The sequence below is a fragment of the Crassostrea angulata genome, chromosome 2 (genome assembly GCF_025612915.1).
Source record: "Crassostrea angulata isolate pt1a10 chromosome 2, ASM2561291v2, whole genome shotgun sequence".
Lineage (NCBI taxonomy): Eukaryota > Metazoa > Mollusca > Bivalvia > Ostreida > Ostreidae > Magallana > Magallana angulata.
Genome location: NC_069112.1, coordinates 383,544 through 401,560, shown reverse-complemented (window position 1 = coordinate 401,560; position 18,017 = coordinate 383,544). Strand labels below are relative to the sequence as shown.

General features: G+C 36.6%; 1 protein-coding gene and 1 pseudogene across 1 annotated transcript; both read right to left on the bottom strand.

Moving 5' to 3' along the window:
• Positions 1 to 436: 436 nt before the first annotated feature.
• Positions 437 to 1,752, bottom strand: LOC128171861 (uncharacterized protein F54H12.2-like). The gene is made up of 2 exons (XM_052837636.1): positions 1,536 to 1,752; positions 437 to 1,446 (listed from the first exon to the last, which is right to left on the bottom strand). The coding sequence occupies exons 1-2, from the start codon at positions 1,750 to 1,752 to the stop codon at positions 437 to 439; spliced, it is 1,227 nt and encodes a 408-aa protein (XP_052693596.1).
• A 13,394-nt stretch (positions 1,753 to 15,146) lies between these two features.
• LOC128171860 (uncharacterized) lies at positions 15,147 to 17,718 on the bottom strand (annotated as a pseudogene).
• Positions 17,719 to 18,017: the final 299 nt, after the last annotated feature.

Here is an 18,017-nt window from a genome sequence, read left to right as displayed (position 1 = left end):
GATATAGTTTGATACACAAAAACATCAGGATCATCCTGCATTTTAAGAATATGTACAATGTCATTCATTGTATAATTTTGACATTTCATCATTAAATAAAATAGTACATGATAACCACAAGTCAAGGCATTTTTTTTCTGAATTGGAATTTCATTACAATTTATTTTTTTCGAATTATGATTTAAAAAGTTTTTGATTCGTATATCGTAATGTTCAGGAAGTCGACCAAAACTGTCAAAAAATTCCGCTGTTCGGAAGCCGTCTATCCACATGACTATCCAGTGGGACCCTGGTAAATGAGAGGGATCTGTATTACAAACGTAGGCCGAAGGGTAGGCTTGGACTCTTTCTGGTAAGGTATCCGGTGAAAATACGCCTCTGAAAAATTTGCTAAGCAACTCGTGTCCTTTGGCAATGCACACAATGTCTGATGAATTCATACTTTAGTGTATTTGATGTCCCGTGATTGGTCCACTTCCAAAAGGGCCGGAAATTCTGCGTAAGCCAGACAGTTCAAGGTTTCCGTTGTATCGGCAGCAAATTTGACTTCAAGTCTAACGTTTCCTTGTCTCACCAGGTTTAAATACTCTTCACCCAGGTCACTTGGTGCCAAATTAAAGGCATATATGGCATATCCTTTGCCAAACTGGCTTCTTGTGACTTCCAAGCCGGCATCTTTGTTCCATTTCTCAGCCGCTTCAAATAAATTGACAAAAAGTGTCACGTAATTTTGATTGGTCCCTACGTCAATTTTCATGGGTCGGGCTGGCATGCTTTCCCCGTTTACGTAAAGTGCAATTTCTTCTGCCAAGTTCTGAAAGTTGAATGGGTTCTTCTCATAATTTCCATTAACGGCTTTCTGAGAAATGAAACAGAATGCAGCTTTGGCTGGTAAGGTGTTGGACCAAACGTTCTGCCAAATAAACGATCCAGAACCTTTAGGACAGGTGCTCATTTTTACTTCGGTTCTAGTCAGGGGGTATTTGGCCGTCTTCTCTTTCAAGATTTCAGCATGGTTGATCAAAATTCCACTGTCCACCTTAATCATGCATGCTTTAAAGGACACGTCTAGTAACTGCAACTTGTAGCTAGGGGAGGCTTCTTTGCTCATCAAGACAAAGGCAGCGGGGTTTCTAAACAGTTTCAAGTGTAAATCTACCCCATTGATCAAGTATTTATCAGTTCTGAATATATCCTCATACAGTGGACCTTCCATGTCAAATATTTGGCTGTTTTGAGTAAATGCATAGCGATTGTTAAGGCCCCCGTTGTTGCCTCCGTATGCGTCCGGATTGTCCATGTCGTCGTCGTCTGGATAGTACAGTTGGGATTGTAACTGGGATTGAGAGACATCACTGCCACTCGAAAGGAGAAGTTTTAGGTAGGCTTTCCAAGCATAGTAGCTAGTATTGAGGGACACAAGCTTTCCGTCATATAAGTGTCTATCTGAGACCACATGGTTTGCAGTGGCAGATTAATGATCCCCGTTTTTTCCTGTGATGCCAAGGCTGCACCGTCGGTTTTAACAATCTTACATTTTACGTACAGGCGGCTTCTTCTTAAGTCTATGTACTCGTTACCCTGGCCAGGCACCGATATCTCGATCGGAGCGTCCTCCGTATCGAAGGAACTTACAGGTCTGCATTCACTGAAATAAATTTTATCCACCGCTACTTGATTGGGTGGAACGGTAAATAAAGCCAATTCTGCCGGAAGTCCAATGTCTGTAATTTTGTCGCTTAAAAAGGCCATTCTTATTGATGCTTGACTTTTTTCTTGGCTCCACTAAAAATACTGTCTCCTGTGTCTCGTTTTCTCTTCAGTCCTTTCTGAGGTGTTTTCTTTTTGAGTGTTGGCTTAGGTTTGATAACAGGTTGCCTTTTTTGTGCTTTTATAGTCTTCTCCGACACGTGAGGAATCTTCTCTTTGATGGCTTCTTTCATTTCTTCTTTGGCTCTCTCTTCTACGGCTGCCATAGGCGTCACGTGTTTTCCCACAACTTGATCTGCCGGTTCCTTCCGGGATAGATGTGGGTTGACTGGAATCATGTACGGTTTCTTGGAAAACATACCCCCTATTCCACCACCTGTCTGCCGACCTCTGTATTTACTAGGTTTAAATCCTCCTTCGAACATATTTTGATAAAATGTTTTCCACACCCTATGGTCTGACACATACGTAGAACCCATTACTGTATTTCAAATAAACGTTTTTTCAGCAGTAGTGTAATAGTGGTCGTACCTTTCAAATATGAAGCGGGTTGATTATTTGAGTCCCTTATATACACCCTCACGTCTTGAAATTCCCCCAATCGCAAAGGTATTTCGTAAGGAAAATTATAAATGATATTTTCCGCTTTTTTATAATTTACCAGTCGCAAGAGAGGTAATTCTCGCTCCCCCACTACAGTATCTTGGCATAAATTGCTACAGACGTATAATTCTGGTTGAGTGGATGCCGTAGACAAATTAAACTCCAACAGAGAAACGGTCCAATGTCCTTGTAGATACAATGGCTTGGGTAGATGAACTACAAAGTCGTAAGACGTATTACCACTATAAATCTGTTGACTATCAGTAGATCTTAGAACCAATCTGATGCTCATGTTTGAAAATAATGAATATCATAAAAGTGATCAGTCCTATTTATACGTTTTGCATGTCGGATTTTTTTATCCAAGAGTTAAATTTAGCAGGCCATTGGTGCCAGGACACCAGGATCTCTATTGTTCCTTTTCTTTTTCGTTCTTTTAGAATTTTATCGATCTTCCAGATAAAATTGTCACTTGTGCTTACTTTCTGAAGTTCCTGTGAATAAAAAGTTCCAGTTATAGATTCCTCAGCAAAGTCTTTTAATTTGTAGACAGGCAAACCTTGACTACGGTATCTTCGACAAACCTTAAAAATTTCTCCCGTCCATTTTTGGTCGTATTCTCTCTGAAATGTCCGTCGCAAATGAGATATTCTAACTTTATCACCTACTTTGAATTTATAAGGTTTCTTTTTTTCTGCTATTTTAGAGTTTTTACTTTTTCTGGATACAACACCTGGTCTTTTGTTCCTTTGTAAATAAGCTCTATAACGAACCTCCTCTTCGCTCTCTTTAGTCACAGATGCAGGAGTTATTCCCCCTAAAGGACGGGAAGGAGTGTTATTAATGTTATCAGTAACTGCTTGTAGCTTACTCAAAAATTCGTAAGACTGATTTTGAGTAAACATGCGTTGCAATCTGTTTTCTAAGTTTTGAATACTCCTTTCTGCAAAATTACTTTTTGTTTCATTTTCCGTAAAAGTTTGGTGTACGCCTTCTTTTTCCAAAAAAGAGGACACCCAACGATTTTTAAATTCACTTCCTTTATCGGTTCTGAATACTTTGGGTTTTCTTCCATTAGCAAAAATCCCTTTTAAAGCTTCTATTACATACGACGCCGTTTTTTGTTTCAAAGGAGCTGTAAATACATATCTTGAAAATATGTCTTGCAAAACCATAATATACTGTATGCCTTCATTTTCCTTGGATATGTTTCGCACGTCTTGTAAATCACCATCCCATATGGTGTCTATAGAATCGGTTAAAATGTGACGTCTGGGAAACTTTCTCTGAACTCTCTTTTGAAGTGAATACGGTTCTAAATTTGACAAAAAGTCTCTTATACCCTTTAAACCAATTTTTTGTTTCCCTTCTTTTTTTACAATTTGATACAATTTGTTAGGGCCTGCAAAAGAGGCAGCATGTTTCACATCAGTCCATATGTTTTCCAAGTACCGTCGTTGTTCATCAGTCAACACCATTTTGATTTATGAACCAAACACTGTTTAACATCTCTTTTTAAATTTAGACAAGATTTTAAAAAATTATAAGAATAATGCATAGTAAAACATTTTTTATTATAGTACAACATAAATGATTAAAATAGCAATACTATCATGATAATACAAAAAAAGGTTTTGTACATGATCTAATAAAATATTTCTTTCATTATCTTTACATGTATTTAAAAAACTTTTAAGCATATTACATACATAAGTAACAAATATAATTACATAAATATATCACTGAACACAAATGGTACTTTGAACACACTGAAATGGGTTTTTTTTTCACAATCTAATAGTTATTACAGTCATTTGGATTGCAACGTGGACATTGCAAAAAGCCCATCTGATTCTGGTGACTTTCGGAATTCTCGCAAAACTCGATCTCCTTTAACTGGTCACCAATTTTCTTTTCGACTTCAGGCATCAGTTCCTTAAGAGTTTCCCACTGATCAAATGTAATGGCAGCTCCTTTCTTCGTCGGAACTATTTCATCATTCCCAGGCGGCATCCACCACTTCCTGATATTTACTACAGGGTAGTCGTTGTCAATCGTCATGTAGTAATTCTCCCCCAAGTGCTGATTATAAGCTACCTGCATCTCAGCATCATGCTGATCAATAGCGCTATCTACATCATCCTTGTAATAGGTAATCTTTTTCCATTTTTCTAAATCGAGTGCAATCCCTTTCCTAGTTGGGTAGTTGGATCCGTCTTCTTTTTCTTCATACACTCTTAAGTGTACTTTAGTGTCACTATGAAACTTTGACACCACGAGGAACATGTTTCGTCCTATGTCCTCCTTCAGAATTGGGGCCTTCTCTGTCTGTTCTTTGTCCATCTTGGGATGTTTAGCCATAGGAGTCTGGTCTTCAGTTCGGTCTAAGTCGATGAATAATCTTTTCCTAATCCGATTCGGTTCCCCAGAAGTCTCCACGTCTTGGCATTTCCAGTAGGTTGTCGGTTTAGTAGCCATATCTTCTAAATTGTGCCTGCTGCAGGGAAATGTAGATGCAATAGTAATGTAGCTCTTAATTCATCCTCAGTATTTATACTATGTACTTTACATCATCATCTATTTTTACTTTTTTATTTACCGTAAAACATTTCATAACGCACTGTAATATAACATTTTTTTCTTTTGTTAAAAATTATATCATAAACTAAATTTAGTCCCCCCTTACATACTGTTTTTCTGCAAAATCATTTTTTTTAATATATTCTTTCAACATGTTGTGCAATATCAGCACTTTAAACTTTTTACTTAAAAAAAACCTCATTATATCATATACTAAATTTAGCCCTCCTTACATACTGTTTTTCTGCAAAATCATTTTTTTAATATATTCTTTCACCATCGTTGTGCAATATCTACTTTCTCCATGGTTTTCAACATGTTGTGCAATATCAGCACTTTAAACTTTTTACTTAAAAAATCCTCTACCTTTGCAATTTTTTTCACCCGGGTTATGCTTGGTTACACTCCAATAATTTTATTTTCTTATTCAATATAGGCAACAAAATTATCTCTGTCTGTTGAATTCTTCTCCTAAAATGGGCTCTATCAATGGCATAATTCATCCATTCACCTTTCCTATCTTCGTATGGAACTAACAGAGTGTGAACGTTATCGTTAAACTGAACTTTTTTCATTGATAACTTTGTCTGTCTTGCATTCATCGTGTTTCATATCAGGCGTTCACTGGGGCATAACTCTACGTTTTAATAAAATTTCTTTAGTTCCCCAGCTGTCTGCAAAATCGTAACCGTTTCGGGTCACTTCTCTAAAATCTTTTATACAAGCTGTCTTATTGTCAAACCAACGACTCTCATTCAATGTCCACGTTTTGGGATTTTTCTCATCTTTTTTCAATGCACTCCAAGCTATAATTTTCCATTTGTACTGTACTCCTCGACAATCCATAATGAAATGATTGTTTTTACATAAATGAATAACTAAAAATCATTTTTTTTTGCGCATGCTCATTATCTGGTATAGTAATTAACTCTATAATGAATATGTTTCTATGCGAACTCTATAATGATACCTTTCTAAATATAATGGTGACGAACAAGCTCTGTACAGAACCTTTTCTATAAATAGCTACGCCATCACCTCTATATTCAATCCTCCAATGAGAACACGACCTCTATAAATTTACTGCTCTAAAAAGTCCCCCTCTATAGGGCCTCAATAGTAACTACGTCATCACCTCTATATACAGTCCACCAATGAGAACACGACCTCTATATTGCTACCTTTTCTAAAAATACCCTCTAGGTGGCCCTAATAATTACGTCATCGCCTATACCTCCACCTCTATATCACTGTATATGCTGCTTACAATGCCTGTAAATTATTTGTAAACATACCAACTGTAGCGCACGTTCTCCGCCGAGCGTGCGGTCTAAACATTGCCGAGTTACAACACATTTAACTTTGATCCGAATGAATGTATTAAGTATAGAAAAGTCGTTGAAGAGTTTACTAATTTATTTACATATCTACGCACTAAGTCTACGCATCACATAAGAACAATCCACACAAGAAAATAATCCACACATGTATAAATCCAAATATATATTCGTTATCTACTGCTACTCTAATAAACTGCTCTGCTACTACTATACTCTACTCTACCACTTCTACTACTCTGCTCACTGCTATTACTACATTGTCCACTGCTATTACTACATTGTCCACTGCTACTACTACACACACTGTACCACTTCTACTACACTGCTACTAACTGTCCTCTTACTGGTACTTTCACCTTCTTATATAGTGAACAGTGCCTCCTCAGTGTGGGGAGTGAAAAATCTACCTCCTCAGTGTGGGGAAGGAATACATAATATTAAATAATTATAACGGGTTGAGACAATTAACTAATTATCACTAAAATAAAAAGGTAATTAGGGGTCAGGCATAAAGATAGATAAGACTAACGGTAAATGAGAAATTGATAAGAGATAACACCTTACAATCTGAACATTAATTAGTACAATAAGAATAAATTTGCTACAACTCTCCCCCACTTAAAGGGACTTGGACACGATTTGAGATCAAAAATCTTATATTTTTTTTAATGTATAAAATGGTTTACTGGTGCATTTTAAATGATCGACCAAAGTATTGGATGTTAAAGTCAAGTTACAAGCGAGATACATAGATAAAAATTGATTGTTATGTAAACAAAGCTCGAGTCTTATAGTTGTTTACAAAATGAAATATAGAGAATTATCATTCTTAGACAAAATGACATGTAAAAAAACAATTCAAACTAACTCGATATCTTCATATACACTATTATCAACAAAAGAAAGTAACATTTGATTGAAAGTTACGCCAATACAACACATATGTACAAAATGATAATATTCTAGCTTTGTTTACGAAACAAAGAATTATGAACTCCATATCTTGCCTATAACTTGATATTTGACTTTCAAATTTTGACATAACATCATAAACTTCTCTATTTATCATTATAAACATTGAAAATGGAAAAATAAAATTTGAAAATTTTCAGTCAAATCGTGTCCAAGTCCCTTTAAGTTTTGACTCCGATCAAAAATAACTATACATGTATATCTAAACTAAATGAAATATATTATAAACCACACGTCACATGACTACACATAATACACAATACCTTCACAGAACATGTAATCATAAAAAAAATAAATAAATTGAAAAGCATAGTCGTGTGCAAACAACACATAGTCATGTTACATTGTTCAATAATAAACAGACACATGTAATCATGGCAATAATAAACAATCAAATAAAATAAAACAATTGATACTGGTAGGAAATGTAAAAAAAAGAAAAAAAGAATAAAATTATGAATACTACCAGTGCAATAACAATTCAACATGAAAAAAACATTTTCTTAAACAATATGCATAGCATCACTTCCAATATTTTTTTTATAGAATGAAAGTTACAAAAAAACGCTTGGATATTTTGACTGCACGACCCCTGCGTGTCAAGGTGGTGGTAGGCTGCGATACTTTGTCCATCTCCTTTCCAGTCCTTTGAAGTTCCGCCGATTCCATATGGGGCGTCGCGACAGGCGGGTCGGTTCGGTCGGGAAGTGGTTCACTAGAATCGTCCGGTTCGTCTGAATCGTAATTTACACCTGATAAAGTTTTACTGCCACGGTATCGTTTAAGGTTGTCTGCATGAATAATAACGGGTTTTGAATTCTTAGCGTGTTTTATCTGGTATAAAACGTCTGAGAGTCTTCTTGTGACGATCCATGGTCCAGTCCATTTCCTGGTCCAGAACCATTTGACAAAATCAAATAATACGTATTCGGTGCTATAGTTCGAGATTTTGATCCTGTGGGAAATATATTCTGTGTTATGAAAACCACGCTAAGGCGACGATGGTGACAGCCTTGGGTAAATAATACTTCCATGTCTGTATTTTGTACGACCCTATGCATTAAATCATCTAAAATAATCAGTGTGTGCTCTCGCACTGAGGTGAGTTCTTCTATCGTTTTAGTAGATGGTAGACCGTGATGTAATTTCAGATTTATAAAACGTCGTTCCATGTCGTCAAAAAGAGGTTGGTGTATTCTGTAGCAATACAAAATACTTTTCATCTAAATGAGTTAACAATCAATACACAAATCTTGTATTCCCACATCTTGTTTGCCCACTAATGCACATACTCGAACACGGTTGAAATGGTATAGAAATCTTGTTCATTTTTTTTTTATATATTTCTTTAAGTATTCTTATAATTTATCTGGTTTTAAAGGTAATTTTTTTTTTATATATTTCTTTAAGTATTCTTATAATTTATCTGGTTTTAAAGGTAATGCGTAACCTATGGCACAGCTGAGCAGGGAAATCCACAGCTCCGTAGAACCATTTTGTAGAGACAAGTTTACAATGGAGGTTATTATTATAATGTAAACCACACTCATTTGACAAAAGTAAACGATTTCTGATTTGGGAATTTTATTTCCCAGTAAACTCCAAGGTTCTGTAGAGGAACTGTTAGGTCTGTCCATGATTTTTTTTTTTTTTTTAATACTAACTCCTTCTTATAACTTTAGTAATCAGTAGTGAGTGAAATTATCATGTAACGAGCATTATATATTGTGATTATAATTGTTAAGTACAAAACACTTGTAATGAAGAATTTATTCCCCTACCCCCCCCCCCCCCCCCCTTTTTTTGAAATGTAAAAAATAAAATATATGTGATCTGGTGTCAACATGTTTCGCATTTCGTTTGTAATAGTGGTATCTTTTCTAAGAGTTTGGTGGCCCTGAAAAGGGCCGTTTGTTTGTATTCTTTAATCGTTGCCTATACTGGCAAAGACGTTGTAATAGTGACATTCCTCTCCCTACTCCTCTCCCTACTCCTCTCAATATTCCTCTCCCTACTCCGCTGAACTGCTGGGGTGGTTCATGCTCCGGATCTTCTCTTTCCGCTATGTCGGAGAAGCGACATACGGGGCACGGCAGCCAGTCTCCCCATTCAGTAATTGCAGGATGCACTCCCTGCATGCTGGACGTTGTCTGCACTGTCTGCACACATATAGACTAAGACGACCCGTCTCTAAACACACGGGGCATCTATTTAAAAGTAGGCTTCTTGCCCGGATACCCCAACTTGGAATTATCTCTGTTCCAGGTGGGAGATTTAGAATTGTGTTCCGTAATGTTAAATCTTCCTGATGTACCAGGACAGGCGGGGATTGGTACACTCTCTCTCTCATTAAAGTGTGCCAGGCGTTTCCGTCGCCAAACTCGCTGACGACAACGAGACTCTGTCGCCAAAACAAGCTGGCTCCGCGGTTTCTGAAAACCGCCTCCAACCTCTCTTCATTTTCCCTAAACCATGCTCTAAAATCTTCTTGGTCGCCCATCTTGATGAAACAAGGAATACTTACAGAACCCGATTTATATTACAAGAAGGCGGAGCAAAATTATGTAAATCGAACCCCATTAACTTATTTGTGTGTTAATTGTATGAATCAAGAAGTTATCATAATCCTTTAACGATCCCCACTTTAAGGATTAACATTAATGTGTTCTCGTGAGATAAATAATGAGACACCAATGACTTTACAAACATATATTTATTGACAAAGGATTACACCAGATGGTACATAAGCACGTGTAATGTGGTTTTGGATTATAGCTAACAAACTTTTAATCTGTAATAGTGTTTTCAAGTTTATAATAAGAAGACTTAAAATAATATATACGTTTATCCTTAAAGTAATGTTTTTTTTAAATCACTAAAAAAGAGAAATATGCGATTCTGCTTTTTTTTTTATCAATGTGACATAAATAAAATCTGAACACAATAAATAAAGCAATATTAAACAAATATTTACACTCATGATAAATGGAAAATGTAAAACTATTTTCATCATGCAACCAGAAGAATGAATCCTATATTCGACAGACAAAACAGTGCTTTTAAATTTAAAAAAAAGTGTTACTAGTAAAATAAAACTAAACTCAGTCTTATGAGGTCAATAGACAAAACGACCATTTATAATTTAAGGTATATTTTTTTATATTTTTAACGAGAGCTGTAATGAACCAATTTACACCTTAATATCAGATTATTTATTAATCTGCATCGTTCATTTCGTGGAGCAAATGTATGAGTTCTGAATCATAGTCGTCAATTTCAATTTCATAATCGCGTTTACTTTTAACTGGACATAATTTTACATCTAAAGGTACGGTGCTGATGCCGTCAGATTAAACTCTGCACTTACAATAAAAATACGTAAATCCGTTTCGAACTTGACGGTACGTATAAATTTCGTTATTGTGTAATTTAAACCCCATATTTAAACTTGGTGACGATTTCTGAGTTTTAATGACGTTTCTAAACGTAGTTAAGGGAGCTTTTACCCTTATCTTTGAAATACCTTTGCAGGAGAACTTCGATTTATTAACAATTCTGTCTTTTACGCGTTTTCTGTATATAGAATTGTTATTTTTAGCTTTGTTAAGTAAGCGATCAGCCGTAATTCTTGTATTAGACTGCTTCACTCTTTCTCGAGTCGAAACAATGTATGTCTTTGAACATAAACCAATAATTTCGTGTCCTTGTATTCAATTTTAAAAAGACCTGGAGTCCTGCGATCGTGTTTGGCATGAGCCTTGCAACAAGTGCGAGGAAACCAATGACGATCGCAGTATTTCACGTCCTGAAATTTTTCCTGATTCATAATTGTGGACCCGTATGCACTGTTTCCCTCTAATATCCGGGTGTCCGCGAGAATGGTTTTAGAGGGATCTACATCTCCTTGACGCCGGGCATCACTAACGTCGCGCACGAAACTTTTAAAACATTTTTGTCTGTCATATTCCAGGTCTGGTATATTTTAGTAACCTCCAGACCGTGACTTATGTACCACTTGAGTAATGGAGTTGCGATTAATAATTGGCGCACGCATTCCCCCTATTAATAGGCGACGCGGTTTTTCAGACAGGTGAAAACACTTTGCATGTGATGACCTATCACGTCAAAGGGAATATCAGTGGTACAAAAGAGGGGACTCATTTCTGAAAAATACTCATAGGGTGTCATAGTGGGGTAGCTGAAATGAGCAGGCCACATATCCGGTACGCGAATGTCGCACTCGACCATGCCGAATAATTTTTCAGTCATAACAGCAACAATGATGTCTTCCGGAGACATTTGACGTCGACTCATACTGGGCTTGCGAGAATCTGTAAATTTTTTCAGTCGCAAATTAGTGCGCATTTTATTACGAAAAAAAACAGTATAGCATCTCTACAACCTTGTAACCTTTTCTCTTCAGATAGGTAGGTGTTTTGCGCGTCTTCTTTTCGCGATTAGTCATTAACTTGTCGTCTTGAACATGACGAGTCAACCAACAACGGTGGCCGTGCCAGTAGCAACCTTGAAATTGAAACACAGTGTTGGAAGATTCGTCATAACCATCGACCGGAAAACGACCTATTTTCTTTTCCTTTCCGGAATTTAACTTATGTATAATATTGTATTGACCACTGTGGTTCAGCCACTCTAGCCAATCATAAGCAAGCATGTATTTATCACGCCTCTGTGCCTTAAACCCGTCGCCTATCTTACGACGCACAAAAGCACCCACGGGCATGTCTTTTCCTGTGTAGATAGAGAGCATTAGCATCGAAACCAATGATCTTACCACAGGGTTTCTGGGAATTTCCACGAATGAACGATTTCCCCGCCTCGTGGTAGCGCGTGAAAATAATACTAGCCCCCCCCCCCCCCCCCCCCCAATGATATTTTGTTTTACCGTGTCATACAAGTCTTCGTTTGACTTATCAAACAAGGAGAAAAGAGCCCCTTCTTTTCTACCACTTTGAACAACATTTGTCGCGCTAGACCCGGTACCGAAATGCTACATTTGAATATATCAATGTTTCGTTCGAAATAATTATTTATTTAAGTTAATTATATTGTGTCTGTAGTATATCGATCCTTACACCCCTCCCGTTTTACAATAAACCAGTCCGGCGATTTTGGTCTTTCGGGACGGTCACACCAACAGGTGTCCGTGGGGGGGGGGGGGGGGGGGGGGGGGTGATAGCAATATGCTGTATTGCACAACGTTCATCTCTGGGTTTTTTTCTTTTATTTAAATTATTTGAAATATTAAAACAACTTAAATGATTTGTATAAAATTATTTTAGATTTTATAATTCGAGTGTTGACACCGGTGTTCTGCTAAGACTTCAAAACAAAACAAGCTCCACCCTGCTCCCCCTCCGCTGATGTGTTGTATTGGTTCGTTTGGTGTTTGGGGGTATACACAAGGGTGGGAGATTTGGGAACATATTCACAAGAATGAGAGAGAGAGAAAGTTGTTTTGAACTTGTTCTCTACAATTTACTTGCGTGAAAAAATCCCCGTTTCATAAACCATTTAATTTTGAATATATTCATTCATTTGTTATATACATTTATGTGTTGAAGATAATAGTTTTAAACGACACTTTGTAGAAGACTTTTAAACGACACTTTGTAGAAGACATCATACTAGTTTGTATAAAAAACTTGTTGACAAGACACAATTTGCAGCGGGAGCCAATCTAGAAGGCACAGGTTCCAACGTAGTAGGCTTGGAAAACACTGCAGAATCTGTCTCCAAGCAATGGGGTCTGCAATCTAATTTGGAAGTCATGCTTTCGTGAGGACAGTCTCGTAAATAAATCAGAAATAGGGTTCATCGTATTTTATATAGCAGTCATCACGTGATTATAATGTTTGACGTCCCAGTCAAGGAAATACCTGTGATGTCATGAGATTTTCCATGACATCACAGGTGATGGTGATACAATCTGCTGATATCATTAGCCAAGAAATATCTTAAATTTGATTCCTCGTATTTTAATTCATATCTATTGTAACAACAATATCTAATTTCCCTCAACTTTATTACACTTAATACATATTCTCGGGAAATACATATGGACACATTTCATTAAATTTGTTCCCCATAAATTGTGATTTAAATTATTTATCGAAATGACCTTTATCAAAATTATTACTTGTCAAATTAGTTTAATATGTTAATATTAATGTATTGATCAACGGATTAAGTTCTTAAAAGGATTAAAACAGTCGTGTTATTGATCTATTCATATCAGATTTTGACTTCCTGAACTTGTTCTCTTGGTATAATACACTTCCGTGATCTATCGTCAGCGCCTCAAATTAGTTGGCGCCTCAAATTAGAACGAACAGCCCCCACTCTATACTACTCTTGTCCTTCCTCACTACAGATACTCTTTCCTCCCATCTCTTTTCACTTCCGACTGCATTTCTAACATCATAAACTTGAGGTGAGAATAATTTAGGAGCTGATTTCCTGTTCTCAGTAAATCTTATACATTCTTCCTGCATCGCTGCGGTTACTGCCTCTGCTAATGTTTTAGATCGAGTTCGTTTAACTGCCAGCCTGAAATGGTCATTTCCGCTGCAATCTCATAGAACTTTCCGCAACATATTCGCGGTTTTCAGGGTAGGCTCGTCTATATAAATCCTAGATGGCCTGGCCAAAATCTCGGAATGTTTCTGTGTCCCTTTTTCTTCGCAGTTTTGCTTCCGCAATGCAACTATCTTTTAAGGCTGTGTGTCCAGATCTCTGATTCAGTGCTGCCTTAAGGGAGTTATAGTCTTGAATTGTAATATCAGGTAGACCCTAGGCATATGCCTTTGCTTGATCTTGTAGCGTTGTTAGCAGTATTCGTCTCATGCGCTCCTCCGTCCATTGATTCACGTTTGCTACATTTTCAAAGTATCTGATAAATTTGCTCCATATTGAAGTTCCGTTCCCCTTAAAAACTCGTTTCACAGAAATATTCACATCTGATTGTCTGCTTTGGGCTCTTTGTAACTGTGTTGAGTAAGCTGGCCGTGGTGTAGAAGTAGGACGTGTTCGTCTATCCGTGGTCGTAGGAGACTGACGACTTTGCTCTGTGCTAAATCCTCGGATGCGACATATTCTCCACAGAATACTTATAAATATTACAAACAGAATAGTCAAAATCACAATAAGTTTGAATTCACCGGTAAATTCTATCACAAGCTGTCTTGGAAACAACATAGACTCCAAATGCTACGGATGCACCAAACGCAACAACAATTATCCAGTTTTGAAGAAAAACCCACCATCCGTCGCGGTTTTCACTATCATTTTGATATCCAATAAGTTGGTCACCTTCCACACATATAGGTGTTGCCAAATCGAAGTCGACTGCAGGTTCACGCTGCACTGTAGAATTATCTCCTTGAATTCCGTAAATAAATTACGACGCACGGGTGGAGTTTTCGGCGTTCTCGGGGTTTACGGTGAGACATGATTTTCTATTTTCAATTATCATTTAATCCTTAGAAATGAACACATCACATATTGTTTGTAATATCCTCCTGAAATGCTTTCACTCGGCATTTGCAGCAAAGGGCACCGGTAGAAGTAAGTGTAATCACTACCTTTGAACTGGGACACTCTTTAAGTGCAATTAAGTCCACCCGTCCCACAATCTCTCCATGTCCATTTTCATCAAAATCAATCAAATTTACATAACGCCGTTGTTGAACAGAATCTCCTGAATTTAAATCCATAATCAATTAATTGCTGTTAATATCCAACACAGAATAATTGTAAAAACTCGCATATAAATCCACAAAAATGCAGAAAAATTCCACCGCTGCCACCAGTTGTAACGCAGTCCGAGCAATTATTCCCATTTTCATGTAATTAATTAAACCAATTATCCACCAGGTAGCTTTTTAATATTTAAGTACTAATCGCCCCAATTTCCTCCTTGGGAATAAAAAATCGGGTATAAACAATGGGGTATCACTCCTAATGAGTGACTTGGTATAAACAATTCTAAAAATAGCACGGGTGACTGAAAATAAGGAAAATGATAGGTAACTAATTTGATAAAAAATAAATAAGACTGAATTTTTTTTAAAGTGTTACAATAAGATTACTCTTTTGCTTCAGAAAACCCGGATTTGAAGGGAATAAAAGTGCACCCCTTTCCCCTCCTTAACAAGTACACACTTATCCATTGCATACTGACTGACAAAAGGCCACCAAACTGGGATTGGCAATAATTTTGGAATAACCATTGTACAAGCCTCAACACCCTGGTTTTTAAGGCGTCGAGCTAATGCTCGGCAGCCTTTTAGCGATCGTATGGATTGGTAATCGTCCAAAAATGCATGCTCTGCACCGCCTTTTAAATGCTCACAAGAAATAAGTTCTTTAAAGTATTAAACGTATTACAAGATTTGTATTCCATTTATTCAACTACACTGTGTACAAAAAAATCAGAATTGCCTCCCTGGTTCTTGACAACTCATTGCATAAGTATAAATTTGCCTAATCAAGAATGGTGGATGAATACAATAAGGTGTAAACATTCACTAAATATTATTATACCCCCCGCAAAATTTGGGGGGGGGGGTATATAGGAATCACCATGTCCGTCATTCTTTTCTGCACTGCTTGTTTTCTTTGTACAAAACTGTCAAGAACTCTTATTATATGTTCGAATTATGGAACGAAATGGATTGAACAGCATCTAACATGGATTTTTTTTTCCAAGCATTTGTAAGAGAAATAGGGTCGTGTTTTGACTTTGAACCGATTTCGCTTTGCTCCGATCCCTGATAGGATAAGAATGTCGTGTAAGTAGTAGTAGAAGACATACTACTGGTTTCAGAAGTTTTGTTAAGGTTCTTGGAGCAGAGGCCAGACCGAATGGGAGTGTCTGAAACTAAAACGGCTCCTGTCTCCATTAAAACCTTAAAAACTGTGGATCCTTTATGAATGGGACTGTTAAATATGCATCTTTCAGATCTATTTTGCACATGTAACAGTTCCGTTATATTAGATCTGGGACCATGAATAGTCCTTCTATCTTGAAATGTGGATATAGAAGGAATATGTTTAACAGTTTCAGGTGTTTAATGGGCCGATAACCTCTGTCCTTTTTGGAATTGTAATCATATTGCTGATAAACTGATGTTGGTTGGGAGCAACTCTCCCAACTGCCTCTCTTTGTACCAAACTTGTTATTTCCTCTTGCAAAAGTTTTTCTTGCTCTGAATTCAACATTAGGGATGAGGAATTTTCTCTTGGACTGGATAACTTGTCAAATCAAAAGAAACCCATTGAACTGTGCTTAAAATTATCGCATCACTTGTTATTCTTTGCCAATTCTTTATGAAAACTTTATTCTCTCCCTACAGGGATCACATTTTTTATTATCTATTATTTACTGATTCAAATTTTGAATTTCTGTGCTTATTTCTGAATTTTGTAACTTGTTACTGAAAATAAATTTAATTTTTCTTCTGCAGATATAAGAGTTCCTTCCCTCTCTATGATTTGAGATATTGTGCTTGTACCTGTCAGACTTGTTCTTGAAGTACTAGTATTGGGTTGTTTCTGTTGAACTTGTACCCAGGTCTTCGGCCCTCTGTAAACCTACCCCTCCTGAAAGGGCTCTCTGAATCTAGACTTGGTACCATAATTATATGGACGATTGTAAGGACTTTCTTCTCTTTTTCTTGTTTGGCTCAAAGGCATCAGCAATTTCATTCGCCTCCCTACGCCTTTTCCCCGTCTTCTTTAAAATCTTGATAAATTTTTTCCCTAAAAAGTTTGCTGCCACTCTTTTCCAACGCGTCGGCATTCTCATCTTAAATTGCTTGAGCTTTCTTGTAGTCTCCAGTAATTTTTACTGTAGTATTCACTCTTCTATGGTAATGAACTGCCACACTGGCTTGGACAAGTAAACAACCCGTCTGTTCGATAAAGGAACACATGTGCACAACATCTACATTATCCACTTATGTGAATTTTTTTGAAGCAGCACGCAAGCCTTCTAAACTACTCTTTAAGTATGAAAGTGTTCACATGACCTTCATAACACGAGACTGTATATTTTGTGCACATTTGTCAGCTCCCTTGTCGAATTGCTTGTTTCTCTTCTCCAATAAAGGACTAATGAAGCTGTCTAGTGACTAGTTTGTGTCTCATTACTAAAAACTTTGTGAAAAAGGGACGACAATATTTCTTCTAACTTCTCACCTGTTGTGTCATTTTCGATATCAAATCTCTCATAAACAGTTTCTGATGATACACTGCGTACAGGTTTGTTATTGCTACTACTTTTTTTTTTCTTTTTTTTTTATTCAATTTCGTACATGTAGTTTATATATATATATATATAAATCATACAAAATAAATTGAAAAAAAACCCACAAAAAACCATGTGTCTCACAATCTTATAACAATTGTGTTACATTTTCAATCACATCAATTCTTAAGTCACATTTACTAAATTTCAATACATTTATCCAAAAAATAGTACACTTTTTAACATGATTTCTTAGATTATATTCTGTTTCATCGAGACTTTCTAGTCTGCAAAACATCTTGTATTTGTAGATTTTTAAAGCAACAAAAGAAATGAGGTTATTTAATAAGCGTGTCTTTTTGTTACATTCAAAATAAAAGCCAAAAATAACATCTTTCCATTGAATTCTCACATTGATTACAAAAGATAATATGTTCCAAATGCTTCGTACATTCTCGCACGTGAATACAACATGTTGAATATCTTCAATTTCAGAGCATAAAGTGCATTTGTTACATGTGTCTTTTTTCCACTTAAACATGATT

Bases quoted from the DNA above. Each gene is read 5' to 3' on its own strand.
- LOC128171861 (XM_052837636.1), bottom strand. From the start codon at position 1,752: ATGGCCTTTTTAAGCGACAAAATTACAGACATTGGACTTCCGGCAGAA. The intron at 1,447-1,535 runs GTAAGATTGTTA...ATGTGGTCTCAG, and splicing joins AAGCCGCCTGTACGTAAAAT to ATAGACACTTATATGACGGA.